General features: G+C 37.4%; 1 protein-coding gene across 2 annotated transcripts; it reads left to right on the forward strand.

The window, feature by feature from the left end:
- The first annotated feature begins 3,161 nt into the window (after positions 1-3,161).
- On the forward strand, positions 3,162-17,060 carry LOC129501969 (alcohol dehydrogenase 1-like). 2 transcript variants are annotated; one of them, XM_055313294.1, is made up of 9 exons: positions 3,162-3,256; positions 6,320-6,421; positions 9,268-9,406; positions 11,898-11,985; positions 12,131-12,350; positions 12,553-12,813; positions 14,348-14,483; positions 15,334-15,472; positions 16,751-17,060. In XM_055313294.1, the coding sequence occupies exons 1-9, from the start codon at positions 3,239-3,241 to the stop codon at positions 16,773-16,775; spliced, it is 1,128 nt and encodes a 375-aa protein (XP_055169269.1). In that variant the 5' UTR covers positions 3,162-3,238; the 3' UTR covers positions 16,776-17,060. The 2 variants fall into 2 exon arrangements, with proteins under 2 accessions (XP_055169269.1, XP_055169270.1); XM_055313295.1 differs by lacking the exon at positions 3,162-3,256 and having other exon boundaries at positions 6,302-6,421.
- The last annotated feature ends 558 nt before the right edge of the window (positions 17,061-17,618 follow it).

A 17,618-nucleotide genomic window follows, 5' to 3' on the forward strand; every position in this document is an offset into this window, starting at 1 on the left:
TTAAACACCAACAAATTTGGGAAATATATCAGAAGCAGAGCTAGTGGAACTTGTTAATGAACTGGGTATAGAAAGGGGAGAGTTTTGCCTGAAGCAACTGGGTGAATTTTCAGTGTACTGTAAGTCCATTTCCTGAGGGAAAGGGGGATGGAGAAAGATGGAGGTGATGATGGTCAGATATCTGACACAGGTGTTGAAAGACTGACATTTATTTCAGGAAATTGGACAACAAGTTGGCTAGGAAAATGATGTATTGCCAAGTACTACCAAGACTTCATTTTGTCTTGACGATCCAGAATTTACAATGGAGCCAATCTGCCCTGTGATTTTCCCCAGCCACCTTCAGCTGCTCAGGGGCATCAACATGGCCGTGATAACACCTACCAAATTCTTCTACAGCTCCACAACTTGAGCTAGGTTACTTTGGTCCAGGAGTGAGCACCTCACCCAAGCTGAGCAAGGAGACATTTTTGGAATTAAGATGATAGACAGATCTGAAGTCTCTTGTTATAGTTGTTAGATTTAAGAATTAAGTGGACTTTTTGTGGCCATATTTACCACTATATGGCAAAAAGCAAGACAGTGGTGAGAAAAGGTAATCAATGTGCAGAGAGACACCATCATCATAATCATCATCATCATCGATAATATGTATATATAGGCCATGCTATGTACTAGGAATAGTTCTAAACAATTGTCATTTGTTAACTTAATGCTGATAACAAACCTATGAGATAGGAGCTACTATAATCACCCTCACTTCATAGATGGGGAAGCTGAAGTACAGAGATGTTGGATTTCTTGCCTTATGTCCCTGCATGTAAGAGATGGAATTAAGATCGAATTCAGGTCTTAGTGCTAGCATCCACTTTGCCGCATTGCCTCACATTAGAAAGAGGGAAAATCCTACTGAGGTTGAATTGATTCGAGTTTCTCCTCCCAATTGCATTCCTACCCTTGACTTTGTTTGGTTGTTCATTCCCTTCATAATTTCTGTTAACATTTTCCCCCTTTTCCTTAAGCTTATTCATGTTAGGCTTCAGTAACTTGGAAAGAAAAGAGCTCTAATACAAAAATTGGATCCCAGAAGGGAAATGGTACATTGATATCTCAGAACTGTGGATACTCACAGTGGAGTGGAGGCAACTGAGAAGCAATAAAGATTCCAATTCTTGATTTGGAAGATAGATTTTGTAGAAAAGCCATTAAATGAGCAATTATCACTGGTCATCTCGGATTCAGACCACATGCTCACTAAAGCTCTAAATTTAGGCAACTTGGAAAAAATTTTTCTTAATGTTTTAGCCATTAGCAAGATGCTATGGGAGAGACAAGCCCAAACTGGACCTTCTGAACAAGATCATTCACATCAGCACATTCATTCATTTCGAGTCACAGTCAATCTTCTCAGGCAATATTGAACATCACATCATCCAAGCATTGCTGAATAGGGACAATGTGTAGGTTCCAAGAGTAGTCCATTGGTGCAGAAATCTTCCCGACCAGGGTATTGTAGAGCAAGGTTATTTAAGGATAGAGAAGAATGAACAATCCTAAATTCCTTCAATCCCATCCAAGCACCTCTGTTCTTGTACTATCTTGCCCGTAAAGGTGACCCTTCCCTATATAAAGCATAGTCACCTGACATGCCTCCCAAGAGCATTCTCCTGGCCAGGTTTCAGAGCAAAGAAGCCGAGCCTCACCCGAGCTCAGTTTCTGGTCCAAGTCTTATAGCAAGAGTTTCACAATATCCTCAGAGGAATGGTTAGTCCCTAGGCTTTATGATAAGATAGAAGCAGTGTTAGGGCCAGGACCCTGAGAGGATTTCTGAATTATTAGCAGATATAAAACACTTCAAATGAAACTTATAATAAACAACTAACTAGAGGGCTAAGAGAGTTCTGTTGCCAGAAAAACTCCAAACCTCGAGAGCTACTAATTACTGAAGCTTGCCCCAAATTACTCTCTCCTTATAGTAACTGTGAACTGTGAAGATAATATGTTCTCAGGAGAGAAACTGCTTCATTGACCTCCTCCAAGGAAGCTCTGGACAAATAATGTCTAGGAGATGTGAATTAGGGGCAGCCTGAGTAGCCAACCAAAGAACTCACAGTCTTATTCTGCCAATTAATAAGTCGTACCTTGATGTTTTCTGGTCTATTATTTGCCATGGGATCCTTATCCAGCAGAAACCAGAATATCAAGGGTATGGCCAGAGTTATAAACTTTTAACAACCTCCCATAATGAACTCTTACACATTCTGGTGTAGAGAAACACTGCAGTAAGTAAATATTAAAAGGTAGCCTGAGGTCATCATCATCCTTATCATTATCAGGAATTGCATCATCATCATCATTATTAGCATTACCCAAAGTCCACATCATGCATTTTCACTTTTATTTGATTAAGCTCAAACTCTCATTTTGAATATGCTACCCATTACTTTATTTTATATAAATTCTTTCTTCCAGATGCAGTTCAAGTCTCACTTAAATAAAACTCTCTAATCATTCACAATGACCTCATATTGCTTTTAGCATTTTTCATCTTTGTTACTGTCTTCTCAGCTTTTTCTTAGTACTTTGTATCATTATTTGTGCTTTTTCCATCTTTTTTGACTCCCAGCGACCCTGTGTTGTACTTTCATTGCCTGGATCCAAGGATATGTTTCATGTAACTGACATTCACATTGTTAACTAATTAGTAGATGATCTTCCTCTTAGTTTTTATCACTTGATTCACATTTTAATAATCCTTTCATTGCCTTCTCACTCTCACTCATTGTTACCTTTTATTTTTTTAAAGATTTTATTTTTTTTTATTCATGAGAGACACAGAGAGAGAGAGAGGGCAGAGGGAGAAGCAGGCTCCATGCAGGAAGCCTGATGTGGGACTCGATCCCAGGACCCCAGGATCACACCCTGAGCCAAAGGCAGACACTCAACTGCTGAGCCACCCAGGTGTCCCTCATTGTTACCTTTTAAGCTCTCCTTATTCAGCATCGTTGTTTTAACCCACTCCCTCCCCAATCACTCTCCCACATTCCTTCACCTTTACATATTTACCAACCACTTCACCTGTCTGGTTTTCCCTTGTTGGTGCGTGACTATGTAATTACTTTTAATAACTTTCGAAGTGCAAACATTATAAATAATCTGTGTGGTTTGCCCAGGAGCAGTCAAGGAAGTGCAGTCCTCTCAGCTATACCTTTAAAGCACCAAGGGAAGAAAACTCACCATGGACACGTCAGACAAAGTAAGTGCTACTTTTAAAATAGATCTATATCATTTCCATTACTTGTCCAAATAGTGTACACTGAAACAAAATTAAGACACCATTTTCTCCCATCAGATTAGTAAAGATTTGGGATCCCTGGGTGGCGCAGCGGTTTGGCGCCTGCCTTTGGCCCAGGGCCTGATCCTGGAGACCCGGGATCGAATCCCACATCAGGCTCCTGGTGCATGGAGCCTGCTTCTCCCTCTGCCTGTGTCTCTGCCTCTTTCTCTCTCTCTGTGTGACTATCATAAATAAATAAAAATTAAAAAAAAAAAGATTAGCAAAGATTTCTAATAATACCTAATGTTTTCCCACCTGCAGAAACTCAAACATCACTGCTGGGAAAATAGCTTACTAGACACTTCTTGGGTGATAGTTTGACAACATTGTATCAAATATCTTAAAAATATGCCTATCATTTGACTCAGAAATTTAATCAAAGGAAATATTTATTTTTTAAAAGATTTTATTTATTTATTCATGAGAAACACAGAAAGAAGACAGAGACATAGGCAGAGGGAGAAGCAGGCTCCTCTCAGGGATCCCGATGTGGGCCTCAGTCCCAGAACCCCAAGGTCATGTCCTGAGCCAAAGGCAGACCCTCAACCGCAGAACCACCCAGGTGTCCCATAGGTTGTTTTTATATACATGTTAACTATAGCATTGTTTTTAAGAGTATAACACTGGAGGGGTGCCTGAGTGGCTCAGTTGGTTAAGCCTCTGATTTGATTTCAGCTCAGCTCTTGATTTGGGATTGTGGGATAGAGCCCCATGTTGGGCTCTGCATTCCTCATGGAGCTTGCTTGTCCCTCTCCCTCTACTCCTCCCAACATTTATATTCTCTCTCATTCTCTCTCTCTCTCTGTCTCAAAAAATAAAAAGTATAGCACTGGAAGTGAGATGTGTCAAATATTAGGAAACTGGTTAAATAAATATTATAGTAAATAAAATCCTACGTGATCATTTTAAATTACCTAGAAAGCACTTATAAAGCAAAGTGCAAGAGTAGACTGTAAAACAGTATTCTTAGTATGATTACACAAACACATATAGGATATCAATTGGAAAGACCCTAAAATGTTATAAATAGTAATAGCTGGGTGCCAACCTTGCAGTTTTTCCCCTGTACCCTTGTCTGAATTTTCCAAGTTTTTTTTGCCTTGTGTGTATCATTTTGAAATTACAGAAGTTTTTTCATAAAGTATAAATTTTTACTTGAGTTTGGTAGGTAAAAGCAGAATTATTTCATCCTGAAAGAAATAATGTTTTTCTTTTCTTTTTTTAAGACTTATTTATTTAAGAGGGGGCAGTGTGGGCAGGAGGGGCAGAGAGAAAGAATCTTTCTAGCAGACTCCCAGCTGAGCAAGAAGCCAGATTCGGGGCTCAATCTCACAACCCATGAGATCATGACCTGAGCCAAAACCAAGAGGCAGACACTTGAGCTAACCAGGCACCCCAGAAGTAATTTTTTTGTATCATTTTATTTGAATTTCTTTTCTTGGCATTTGTCCGTTTTCTTTGTAGTATAAGACATATATTAGCTCCTGTAGTGGTATCTAAATTTCTTGGAGACATAACAGATTTAGTCAGCTTAGTATATCTTACAATTACTAGTGCAGTAAACTTGCAAATGGAACATACATAAAATTATAAAGGGTACTAATCCCACCAGATATTAAGATACATAAAAAAATTAAAGTATTCAAATCATCAAGATGCTACTGCAAGAACTGTCAAGAAGATAAATGGGACAATAGAAACAGCTTCCAAAGAGAAACTTGTAAATATAAGAACTTATATAGTAAAGGGGCTAATTTAAGCAGAAATTAGAGAAACAATCAAGAGTTTGTACTAGGACAATCATTTAGATTCTATAATTGCACATCATATAAAAAAATAATTTTAAGAGTAAAGGATTTAAAAAGCAAACTGTAAAAACCTAGAAAGAAGATAAGAAATATTTAGTCTCTACAGGGAGAGAATTTCCAAAGTATAAAAATGGAATAAATAACAAGGAGAAGATACTTCGAGTAACCAAAATTTTAAAATGTGTGTGCACATGAATGCATGTAACTTCATAAAAATTAAGGTTCAAATGTCAACCAGGGAAAATGATGCACAACAAGCTGACTGACAATAGCTCACTCCTTTAATGTGTAAAGGGGTCAAATGAATAATAAGAAAAATGCCAAGATGCCAGTAGATACTTACATTAACTATATGACCAAACGCTCCACAAAACAGGAAAATACATATGACTACATAAGACAGAGAATATACTCAACATCTTTAGCATTCAAAAAATGCTAGTGAAAAGAAATAGCTAGCTTTTTGTACCTATTGGATACTTTGCTTTTAATGACTACTGTCAATGCTGATGAGAGTGGAATAAATAATGTTTACAGATATTCTTTTACATTTCTAGGAATTGTGCCAAATTATTCAACATTTCTGTAAACAGCTTGGGAAATCAATTTAGCCCTAATAATGTCTTTATCTTTCCAAAGTAATCATTACTTAAGGAAACCAAGCAAGTCAAAATTATGAACAAAGTTGGTTATCACAATATACTTTAGAATAGTTAAAACAATGAAAATGATGACATGTCTAGATAGTTACAAAGCAAATTGGGACACATTCACAGGATGAAATATAAAGTAGGCATTTAAAATTCTGATTACAAAGCATTTGAAGTCATGAGAAGTGCTTGTTTTGGCAGTACATATACTGAAGTCATGAGAAAATGCTTACTGACAAGTAAATGGTAAATGCTCAATATATGGTGATAGTTACTAGAAAAAAGCTGAATACAAAATTACTTATAAACACGATCTCAACTATATCAAAATTCTTCTAAGAGACTGGAAGGAGATATGCTAAAATTTCAACAGGTTGTATCTGAAATTACAATGATTTTTCTTCTGTTTCTTTTTGACTTTCGTATTTTTACTAATTATAACAAATAAGTGTCATTTGTATGATCGGAATAAAAGTTAAATTTTTTCACTAAATGATATCATTTTAATGTCATTGTGTCCACAGACAATTACATGCCGGGCAGCCATTGCCTGGGCAGCAAATTCTACTCTTTCAATTGAGGAAGTACAAGTTGAGCCACCAAAGGCTGGGGAAGTGCGCATTAAGGTAAATTTAAGTTTTTTAACTTTTACCTATGAAAGTAAATGTAAGGAACTCCTGTTTCATATATATATATTATATATTATTATTATTTATTATATATATCATATATATTATATATAATATGTATAAAATTTGCATTTGTGGTCTGTCCACTTTTCTTTGTAAAAGAGGAAATTGTAAAACTAGGATAAATGAATAGAGGTAATGAAAGTTTAAGATATTCTTCATACTTGTAAAGTAGTGGTAGTTCACTCATCCACATAATCCTTTTGCCAGTATTGAAATTTTTACTTAAATTATATAATATCATAGGCCTATATACCTCACAATGTGACCTAGAAGGTTTTTTAAGTAGTAACTTTTTTTCATTTTTGAGGGAAAGAAGACAAGAAGTTCATTTCCTCCTACCTCTATGACACAAAGTTGATGTCAACAAAGGAATATGCAGTGACTAACAGACTCATTTTCCATCTCTGTTGTTTTGGGCTCATACATTATAATAATCTCGGAGTTTGTCTGAAAAAGTTCACTGTGTGGTAAAATTTCAATTTCTAGGAATGAGCATCTAGGACTTCATAATAGTATCCAAAGCAACTGAGAAAAGTTAACAATTATTGAACAGAACTTATATCAGGCATGGGAACAGGCTCCTTGCCACTCATATCACCTCTCAGTCAAACTTTACCAAATCATTAAATACCCAATTTTAGGAGTATTATTGCTTTAAATCTTATTAAATATTAAATTCATCTATCTTCTAATTTGAGACTTAGGAAACTCAACTCTTGATTTAATGAACACAACAGATAGTGAAAGCCACATGCTTCTAGTCCATACCATATCTAATCAAAGTAGAGGGTATAGGAGGATGGTTATAGGAAAAAAGAAATGAAGGGAATTGTAAAGATGACAGAGGGAAAGGGAGTGAAGGGAAGTAAGAAAGTAGAAAAAGACAGGCAGTGAAAGACAAAACAGGAGAAAATGGGAAGTAACATTAAATAAATTATCAGCTCCATGTCCAGTGTTACGCTAAAGATTTGATTGTAAAAAATAAAACGAAAGGTGATAAGAACGTACACAGAGAAAGGAATTTAGTTAACTGACTGCTATTCAGAAGCTATTTTTCTATTTATCAGCCATCCAAACAGCTTTTAATTAGTATTTATTTTGTACTGGGTCACCATCTGCCGAAATGTTTCCTAGTTAATTAGCCAATATGCTCTGTTCTTACACCTGTACGCTCCTTCGCTACAAAGGCTAAACCCCAAATAATTAATCCACGATTCACCAAGGTAGAAGTTGCAGCAGCAAGAACCTGAGCAACACCACACTGAACCCTGGACAAAATCAAGCTAACGGACTGGATCTATTCATAAGCACAGACAGTTCCATCTCCACTTACTGCTAGAGACAACCTCCCAAAAATAATTGCATATTCTTATCTGATATATAGAACAAACCTAATAAGGAGATTCCAGACTGCTGCATACCTAAAACAAAATTTTTAGCCTTTGATAGCATCTTGAAGCCATTTTATTTTTTTATTTTTATTTTTTAAAGATTTTATTTATTTATTCGAGACACACAGAGGGAGAGAGAGAGAGGCAGAGTCACAGGCAGAGGGAGAAGCAGGCTCCCTGCAGGGAGCCCGAAGTGGGACTCGATCCCGGGTCTCCAGGATCAGGCCCTGCGCTAAAGGCAGGTGCTAAACTGCTGAGCCACCCGGGCTGCCCTTGAAGCCATTTTAGTAGGAACCCAAAGCACAGCATATTTGTCATGAGCATATCTACTTAGCGATTAGCCACAATCCTATGCCACAGCTGATCCCAGTGTTCCAGTTATAAACTCGGCCGCTCCCATTACACTTACTGGAAAAGTAGTCGGTATCCTCGGGCACATGCTTTTGTGCTTGTATTGCAGGCGGAGCAGTTATTTAGGGACCATGGTATATGAAATGCTTCATTTTTATGATCAATGTAGTTGGGTCAGGCCTATTAACAGACAAGAAAACTCAGGCCATTAACTAAGTTTTAAAATGTCTCAATGTCGGGCAGCCTGGGTGGCTCAGCGGTTTAGCACCGCCTTCAGTCCAGGGCGTGATCTTTAAAACAAAAACAAAAACAAACAAAAAAACTTCTCAATGTCAACTAAATTTTCAGTGGTTAATTTTAACTGAAACTCACTTTTATGTTATTTATTTTTTTAAGATTTTATTTATTTATTCATGAGAGACAGAGAGGCAGAGACATAGGCAGAGGGAAAAGCAGGCTCCACGCAAGGAACCCGATGTGGGACTTGATTCCAGACCCTGGGATCATCATGCCCTGAGCCAAAGGCAGATGCTCAACTGCTAAGCCACCCAGGCCCCCCAATTTAATATTATTAATTTAAAGAATATTTTCAACATACAAGTTTAAAATGCTAAAAACAGATTTCCCCAGAGCACAGGAAAAACATTCCACAATATGGGCCTAAAATTCTTTGTTTCTCAATGGTGGTGCTATTGATAACGTGAGCAAAAAGTCCTTCATTGTATGCAATTATCCCTCATATTTCAAAACTATTTGATGACCTATATATACAGAATAGATTTCAAAAAACAAAAATTTATTTCCAGATCTTAACATGTGCCATATGACTTTGGACAAGTCATTCTCAATCTTTGAATCTCCCTTTCCTCATCTCTAAATTAGAAACTATAAGACCTGTCCTGATTCCTCTGAGGATTGGTATAGGGATAAAATGACATAATTCATGTAAAAAAAATTTAATAATCAATCTCAGATTTAAAAAAGAAAGAAAGAAAATTTCCAAACCAATTGATCTTTTGTCACTTAATTCCTATGCAGCTGGCATCTACAGGGATCTGTGGTACTGATGACCATGCAATAAAAGGATTACTCTCAGCAATCTTTCCTTTCATCCCAGGCCATGAAGGAGCTGGGATTGTGGAGAGTATTGGCAAAGGAGTGACCTCAGTGAAACCAGGTAAGAAGTGGGGCCATAAGACCCTGCTCACAAACAGCCTCCCAAAGAACAACTTTGCACAGAGGATGAACTTAAAATGTATTAACATATTTACAGGAAAAAATTGGTTTGCCTCTAGACTCTTCTAACTAATCATTTATCATTATATTAATTGTATCCAGTGATTCCAAGACTCACACAGTTTCCCTGCTGTCTTCTCTAGCAATCCAAAGGGCCAGTCGCTGAGCCAAGTATATATATCCATAGCTAAATGAGTATTGAGATAGGACCAGTGGAATTCTAAATGATTGGAAAATATTGAGATTGTTTCTTACATATATTTGTACCCCTCACATGCTTAGCATAGTACCTGTCTCAGGATTAGAATGCATTAGAATGTTTGACAAATGAATGTTCTAATCAACTGGAATACAGAATTTGACTTTTCAATGACAGGATGATAATGATATATTTCAAAGAATCAAAGAAAGCAAGTATATGTTCTTTCCCAGACTATCAAAAAAGATTTTGACATAGCTATTCTTAGCATGACTGAAATGAATAGAATGAATAAGAGCAATCACACAGATTAAGATATTACAGACTTCACAGCTTGGAGCCAGGCACACCAAGAGATTTAAGAAAGTGCATGGTCAGGACACTTGTGAAGCTCTTACTGGGGAATTGATTTAGCAAAAAATTATGGAATGTCTACCATGCATCTGACACTAGGCACACAGGAAGACAAAGGTAAAAAGCATAATCTCTATGTGTCTAATAACATAATGCAAACAGGTGGAATATATGCTCTAACTCCTCTTTAGCTAGAAAAAAATCCATTGAAAGTTTTGTGGAAAACAATGAACATTTGGAGGGGAAAGGATAAAAGACCAAAAGTTCTCCTGAATTTGAGATCCAGGATCTTTGGAATTTTTAAGAGCCAATGAAGACAACATGTGCCTTATATAAACTTGTAGAGATTTTAATGCCATCTAAACTCTGCAAGAGGCCAAAGGAGAGAGAGCTCTATTTCTTTGTTAGGAAAATTTGTAGGGGCCATCCAGAACAATGTTGTAGACCTCTGACCAGGCCTTTCTAAGTCTGTGATGACTGTGTTAATTAATTTTCTTTTTAAAAAAATTTTTTTTTCTTTTTAGATCCCATCCAGCCTGTCACCCTAGAGCCCAGGTGTGCTAACTAATGACTGGATCCAAATATAATCAACATCGTGTCCAGAACTCTGCAACCTAAAACTACCCTCTGCATTAAGTGCTCCCTCTACAAAGGGAGAGTGATCCCTTTTATTCTCTGGAATTAGCATATCTAGGAACTAAGCCCCACTAAAGAAAATATGTCAGAGGCTGCTATGAGTCAGTGTGCCATCATGGGCAAAAAGACTCAATGAAAAGTGCTCTCTTATTACCTGATTGGACCACTCTAGGCAGGTGACTACACTGTGGGGCTTAAATCCTTCAAATGAAAAACAAAAGGGTTAAGCTAGATAACATCTTTAAGATTCATTCTTAGTTTCATTCTATTTCCAGAGCAGGGGGAAAGCAGACCTACAACTGTCTACCCTATAAGAAATATTCCCAAATATCCATTATTTGCCCAAAAGAATAATGTCATTTCTAAAACCAGGTTATATAGTTTCTCCTTCCAAACAGTAATGGGCAACACAGGAAACAACAGGTGTCAGCAAGGATTCAGAGAAAGGGGAACCCTCTTGCACTGTTGGTGGGAATGCAAACTGACACAACCATTCTGGAAAACACTACAGAGGTTCCTCAAAAAATTAAAAATAGAACTACTCTATGATCCAACAACTGTGCACAACTAGATATTTACCCAAAGAATACAAAAATACTAATTCAAAGAGACACATGGACTCCAACGTTTACAGCAGCATTATCAACAATAGCCAATGTATGGAAACAGCCCAAGTGTCCATCAAAATATATATATATATATAGGAATATTAGTCATAAGAACGATGAAATCTTGCAAGATACCATCAAATGGCAAGATTTCACTTACATGGATCGAGCTAGAGAGTATTCTGCTGCACAAAATAAGTCAGTCAGAGTAAGAGAAATATCATGTGATTTAAATTATATGTGGAATTTAAAAAAACTAAGCAAACAAAAAAGGAAAAAAAAATACTTGAGAGGAAGGCAAACCAAGAAACAGACTCTCAACTACAGAAAACAAACTGATGTTTACCAGAAGGGGGGTGGGGGATTGGGGTAATAGATGATGGATATTAAGGAGGACACTTGAAAGTGCTGAATCACTATACCGTATACCTCAAACTAATATAACACTGGATGCTAACTAATTGCAATTTAAATAAAAACTTAAAAAGAAAACAGCAATGGGCAATGTTATCCTGGCTGCTATAACCTGCCTGCAAGTTCTTAGGCCATCCAATGAAACTTTTATAAACATATTATTGTATTTCTGTTCCAATGATGTTTTAAACTAATGCTTGTATTATTTTTTTTTTATATAGGAGATAAAGTCCTCACACTTATTATTCCACAGTGTAGAGAATGCAGTTCCTGCTTGCATCCCAAGGGAAACTTCTGTGAGAAGCAAGAGTTAGTAATTTACCCTATTATTCTTTTATCAAATTGCTGATATTGTATAAGTACAGACCTGTAACTAAAGGTACTCGCTTCTGTCTTTACAAATCCCTGTGTCTATGCTGCTGCCTCTACCTGTGTCTATGCCACCACGGAACAGTGTTCTACCTTCTTCTGGATTAATGCTGGATGGGACTAGCAGATTTACTTGCAAAGGAAAAAAGATTTATCACTCTTTCCGCACAAGCACGTTCACTGAATATACTGTTGTTCCTGAGATTGCAGTGGCAAAAATTGATGCTGCTGCTCCTATGGATAAAGTCAGTCTCATAAGTTGTGGGGTGCCTACAGGTTATGGGGCTGCTGTGCACTCAGCCAAGGTGAGGAAGGTACCTGTGTGTTAGTGTCTGTCATAGTGATTTGCCTGGAAAACATCAAAACTAAGCCAATCAGTCTAAACGTTCAACTGTTATTTATAGAGCCGAAAGTTTCAACTGTTGTTTTTGTTTGTTTGCTTGTTTTCTGAATTACATATGTGCCCAGGTTTGATTCCTAATATAAACATTCCTTGTGAATTTGTAGGTCACTCATGGTTCCACCTGCGTGGTCTTTGGACTTGGTGGAATCGGTTCAGCCATTGTCATGGGCTGTAAAGCATCTGGTGCTTCTAGAATCATTGGGGTTGATATCAATGAGGAGAAGTTTCCCCGGGCAAGAGCATTAGGGGTCACTGATTGTCTCAACCCTCAAAAACTCAAGAAGCCTGTCCAGCAGGTGGTCATGGAAATGACAGGAGTTGGTGCTGACTTTGCCTTTGAGGCTATTGGACTCAGTGATACCATGGTACGTGGACTTGGGGCACGGTGATTATATGCTTAAGGCGGAAGGAAGTATGTGTTAAATATCCTCACCTAGATTGGTATAAACTCTCCTGAACATATGTTTTGGACTTGTAGACCCCAGCTATAAGAACAGAACATAAATTCACTCTAAAACATTTATTTAAAAATAAAAGCAGGGGATCCCTAGGTGGATCAGTGGTTTAGCGCCTGCCTTTGGCCCAGAGCATGGTCCTGGAATCCCAGGATCGAGTCCCACATCAGGCTCCCTGCATGGGGCCTGCTTCTCTCTCTGCCTGTGTCTCTGCCTCTCTTGCTCTCTCTGTGTCTCTCAAGAATAAATAAATGAAATCTTTAAAAAAATAAAAATAAAAACAATTTATACTTAAAAATATATTATCACAGTACACAAAGTTTAAAGATTCAAAAGGCCATAATACCAGTATTCCCTTTTCTTTATTCCTAGCTCTGCATATTTGCTTTTATATTTAAGCATAAACATTATCTAATTCACATGATAATTATGGGTCCTCTATTAGAACCATTCATTCATTCAAAAAATGAATTCCTATGCACCAATGTGTTATGTTCTAGGGATAGAAGAGTGAATAAAATAGGCACCATATTCTTGGGTCTTACAATTTAGAGGACAAAATGTAAACATTTAATATGTCTCAGTGTGTACCTAATGTATTTGATTGAAAAATAAAGGAAGAAAAGGTAGTGATATAGGTAACAGGAAAGAGAAAATAAGGCAAAAAAGAAGAAAGGAGAAAGACAACAGGGTTATAAACCAGAAAAGGAAGTAAAATAAATAGATATAAAGAAGCACACTGTATAGCCCTACAAAAGTGAATTAAAAAAAAAATAAAGCTTCTAGGCAGCCCGGGTGGCTCAGTGGTTTAGCGCCGCCTTCAGCCTTCAGCGTGATCCTGGAGACCCGGGATGGAGTCCCGCATCGGGCTCCCTGCATGGAGCCTGCCTCTCCCTCTGCCTGTGTCTCTGCCTGTGTGTGTGTGTGTGTGTGTGTGTGTGTGTGTGTCATGAATAAATAAAACCTTGAAAAAAAATAAAGCTTCACACACACAATATGTATATAATTGTTTTGTTTTAATACAAATGAGTCACACCGAGAACCATAGCAAGTGAGAAAGCCCAGATAAAAGGCAACAGGTAATTTCATTTAACAAGTATATGGTCCTTACTACATGCCAGACAGTGTTCTAAATGTTCTAAGAATGATAAATCACTTAATCTTCATAACAGTTCTATGATAGTATCATTTTTTTTTTTACAAATGAAGAAACTGAGGCATAAAAAGGTTAGGTGACTTACCTAAGGTCACACAGCTAGCACAGTCTGTGCTCCTTGCCACTAAGCTCTACTGGTTCTCTAGTGAGGTCCTGTTACTGGCAACCCTGGAGGCAGCATCTGGCCCAGAAGAGGTTCAGATCTAGCAACACGATTCCTTCCACCTCTGGTGGTGGTTGTTACTTATGTGTGGGAAAGTGCTTATGGTCGTTAATTGTCTTTATCAGCTTGCTGCTTGGGATTCCTGCCACCGGAGCTATGGTGTTTGTCTGATTGTTGGAGTAGCTCCGTTAAACTCGAAGCTTTCCCTGGACGCCCCGTTGATTGTCTCCGGCCGGACGATGAAGGGTGTATGTCTAGGAGGTGGGTCAGTGAATAGGAGGGACTGGCTGGTTTCTCTCATGAAATCCCTTCTAACTTGGTAAGACACAGACCAAAATTCCTCTCCTTGAGGAAACAGAGCTATAATGGTAGAAAAAAACTTATCCAATGAGTTAGAAAATTTTGCAGATTTTGTAAGTCAATTTCAGTTAATTTAGTTAAATAGGTTTTTTTTTTTTAAAGTTCAAATACAATTTTTATCCCCTGCAAAGTATTTTTTGGGTTTTCCCGGTGTTTCAAATAATTCAGTCAACTTCAGTTCCATGCTGGTGGGTTTGTTGTGCTCTTTTAGCAGCAAAGCTTCTTAGGTAGTTATAGGACACCATATATATATATATATATATATATGTAAGATTACATAAAAGTATGTAACACCAACCTAGTGTTTTGATGCTGGCTTTTATCTTTCCAGAAGGGCCCTTGTTTATGAAAAATATTGACCAACAGCTTTAGTCAATTAATATTCTCATCTGCCCCCATTTCTCTGATAGTAAATTCCCAGTGCCATCTCCATGTGTGTGAATACACAGAGGAGGAAATGTTTATGCAATGGTAAGCCCAGGAGGTGAGCTAGAGACTGCTAGTTTAAAAGGATCATTTTCAACTCAGTAACATGTGAATATTGACCCAACTTTTCTCCAAAGGAATTCTAGGTAACAGAACTTCTATAGAAGCCACACTTAGCAACAGTAGTCAATGTCTTCTGATGTATAAATGATTTATTTTCCATGTTCAGTGTCAAATTTTCAGAAGAAAATCTCCTTGATTTTTTTTTCTTTCGGTTGGTTTGGCATTTCTCAAATGCTATTACAAAGGCCTTTTTGTTTTGCAGATTATAAAACCAGAGACTGTATTCACCACCTAGTGACTGATTACCTGCAAAATAAAATTAATATAGATCTATTAGTAACCCATCAGTTGCCTTTTGACCAACTCCACAAAGCTTTCGAGTTGTACCATGCTGGAAAAACGTGAGTGCTCTATTTGATGATCTCCTATACCCTGAATTCACAGTGCAAGTGACTCCTCAAACATTTCCAAGTGGTTTTGTGAGAAAGAGATGGCTACTTGGATCCTCAATACTTTTCACATGCTCTACCTTATTCCCTACTGTCAATATCTTTCACATGTTCTATCCTACTGTCACCAGGATAAGGTTTTACCTGTAGGCCACTCTTTAGGAAAGATCCACATCAACCTATTTTTTAAAAAATGTTAAAGATTTCGATATAATGCTAATAATGACTCCACATTACATTGGTCAATTATGTTTTTTTCTGGTTAGAGAAATGATCTAGAATGAATGAGTTGACATTACTGGAGTAACTACTGCAAGGAATCTTAGAGGCAGAGGTTTAACCTCCATCTAAAGCACAAATCCTTTTATATTACTTCTGACAAATGGTCACTCTGCTTCAGCCAGCAGGGATGGAGTGATCACTCATGCGCCCCTTTATTCATTCAATGTCTGTTTAGTGATAGTGCAATATTTGTCAGGACTGTCCTAAGTGCCAGAGACACAGTAGACAACTAGCAGCAATAAGTAAATGAGGAATTACTCCTGTGATGAATGATTCGATTTTCTCATTCTGATTTGAAGCACATCTCCCTTTCATATTCTCTTCCCCAACTCTACCTACATTTTCTGCTTGTTAAGTGATTTTTTTTTTTAATTTTAACTAGGTCTTTAAATTTTACCCCACTACAACACTTTCTTGGTTTTGACCTAGCATGTCAGCACATCTAAGTCAGGAATGAAGAATCAAGAAAACTCATCTGAAATTTTATAAACAGATTATGAAAAATGCAAGGAAGGGATCTAGCAGGCAGCAGACACACTGCAAAAGAAAAGGAATACCCAAAAAATGCATTTTTCTTCTTTCTTAATTGGACACAGTGCTAGATTCTGAGGCTCACAGAAGCTGATCAGAAGCTGTAGCAGAGGGTTTGGATGTCTTTGTGGTCACGTAGCCTGAAGGAACAGGGTTCAATGCTGGGTCCTTCCTTTCTGATGTTGGATCCTGATGATCCTGCTTTCACCGTATCAGGTGGTGATATTAATGATGATTCCAATCAGATGATCAGGTGATATTTCATATAAGTGAACTAAGTTGAAGGAGGAGTCAGGAGGGGGAACAAGTGAGAAGGTAGGCAGTGCAACCTCATATGATACTGTGCAAAACTGTTTTGCTGAAATCACTGTTTCCTAAGCAATTCAATCATTTTATTATTGCACTTTTATGTTTCAGCATCCGCTGTATTCTGCTGTTCTGAGATCCCAGATGATACAAGGTGCAAGGGCATCCTTGGGGATTTCATTCTTTCCTGTATCACCTCTCTGATTGTTCCAGAATAGAGGAAGAGTATCAAAGATGAAAATGTAGTATAATTTGTGACCCAGGATCAGATCCCGCGTTGGGCTCCCTGCATGGAGCCTACTCCTCCCTCTGCCTGTGTCTCTACTTCTCTCTCTCTCTCTCTCTGTCTCTCATGAATAAATAAATAAAGTCTTTTAAATAAATAAATAAATTTAAATAATAAAGAAAAATTATTTAAGAACGTGGACTCTATTATTTTATTACCTAGATGTTAGTGTTTGCTGTGTCACCCATTTAATGTTGGGCTAATTAATTAGTCTCTCTGTTATCTTCTGTGAAATGAAGAAAATATTTCCTAAGACACAGGGCTGCAATGAGGATTATATGATGCATAGGAAGTACTTAGCACACACAGTGACTGGCATTTAGTAAATAATCAAGTGTACTCTGGTGACTTATTTAGGTAGGGACCATGTCATATTATTCTTTGAACTTCTAACATCTATCATGTATATAACATATAAGGCTATCATATATTACTATAAATCTTATATTAGTGGTATAAATAAATCGCTATGAGGGAAGCAAAAAGAATACAATCTGTTAGTACAAGAGCTCCAGAAACTGAGTAGAGAGTGAAAAGATACACTAAACTCATTTTGGGCTGTGAAGGAAACAAGGAGTAGAGGGTAGAGAATGGAGGAAATAGGAAGTCAAGGATTATTTCTCTTGAACTTAAAAATGAAAAGATCTGAGGCTTGATGTTTTAGAAGCTCTGTTTCTAAAATGTGGCCCTGCT

The sequence above is a fragment of the Nyctereutes procyonoides genome, unplaced genomic scaffold, assembly GCF_905146905.1.
Source record: "Nyctereutes procyonoides isolate TBG_1078 unplaced genomic scaffold, NYPRO_anot_genome, whole genome shotgun sequence".
Classification (NCBI taxonomy): domain Eukaryota; kingdom Metazoa; phylum Chordata; class Mammalia; order Carnivora; family Canidae; genus Nyctereutes; species Nyctereutes procyonoides.

What these genes read in the sequence shown, in the direction of transcription:
- LOC129501969 (XM_055313294.1), top strand. An exon ending in TTGGACTCAGTGATACCATG is followed by an intron (nt 12,814 to 14,347) that starts GTACGTGGACTT and finishes TGTCTTTATCAG; the next exon opens with CTTGCTGCTTGGGATTCCTG. An exon ending in GAAGGGTGTATGTCTAGGAG is followed by an intron (nt 14,484 to 15,333) that starts GTGGGTCAGTGA and finishes TTTGTTTTGCAG; the next exon opens with ATTATAAAACCAGAGACTGT.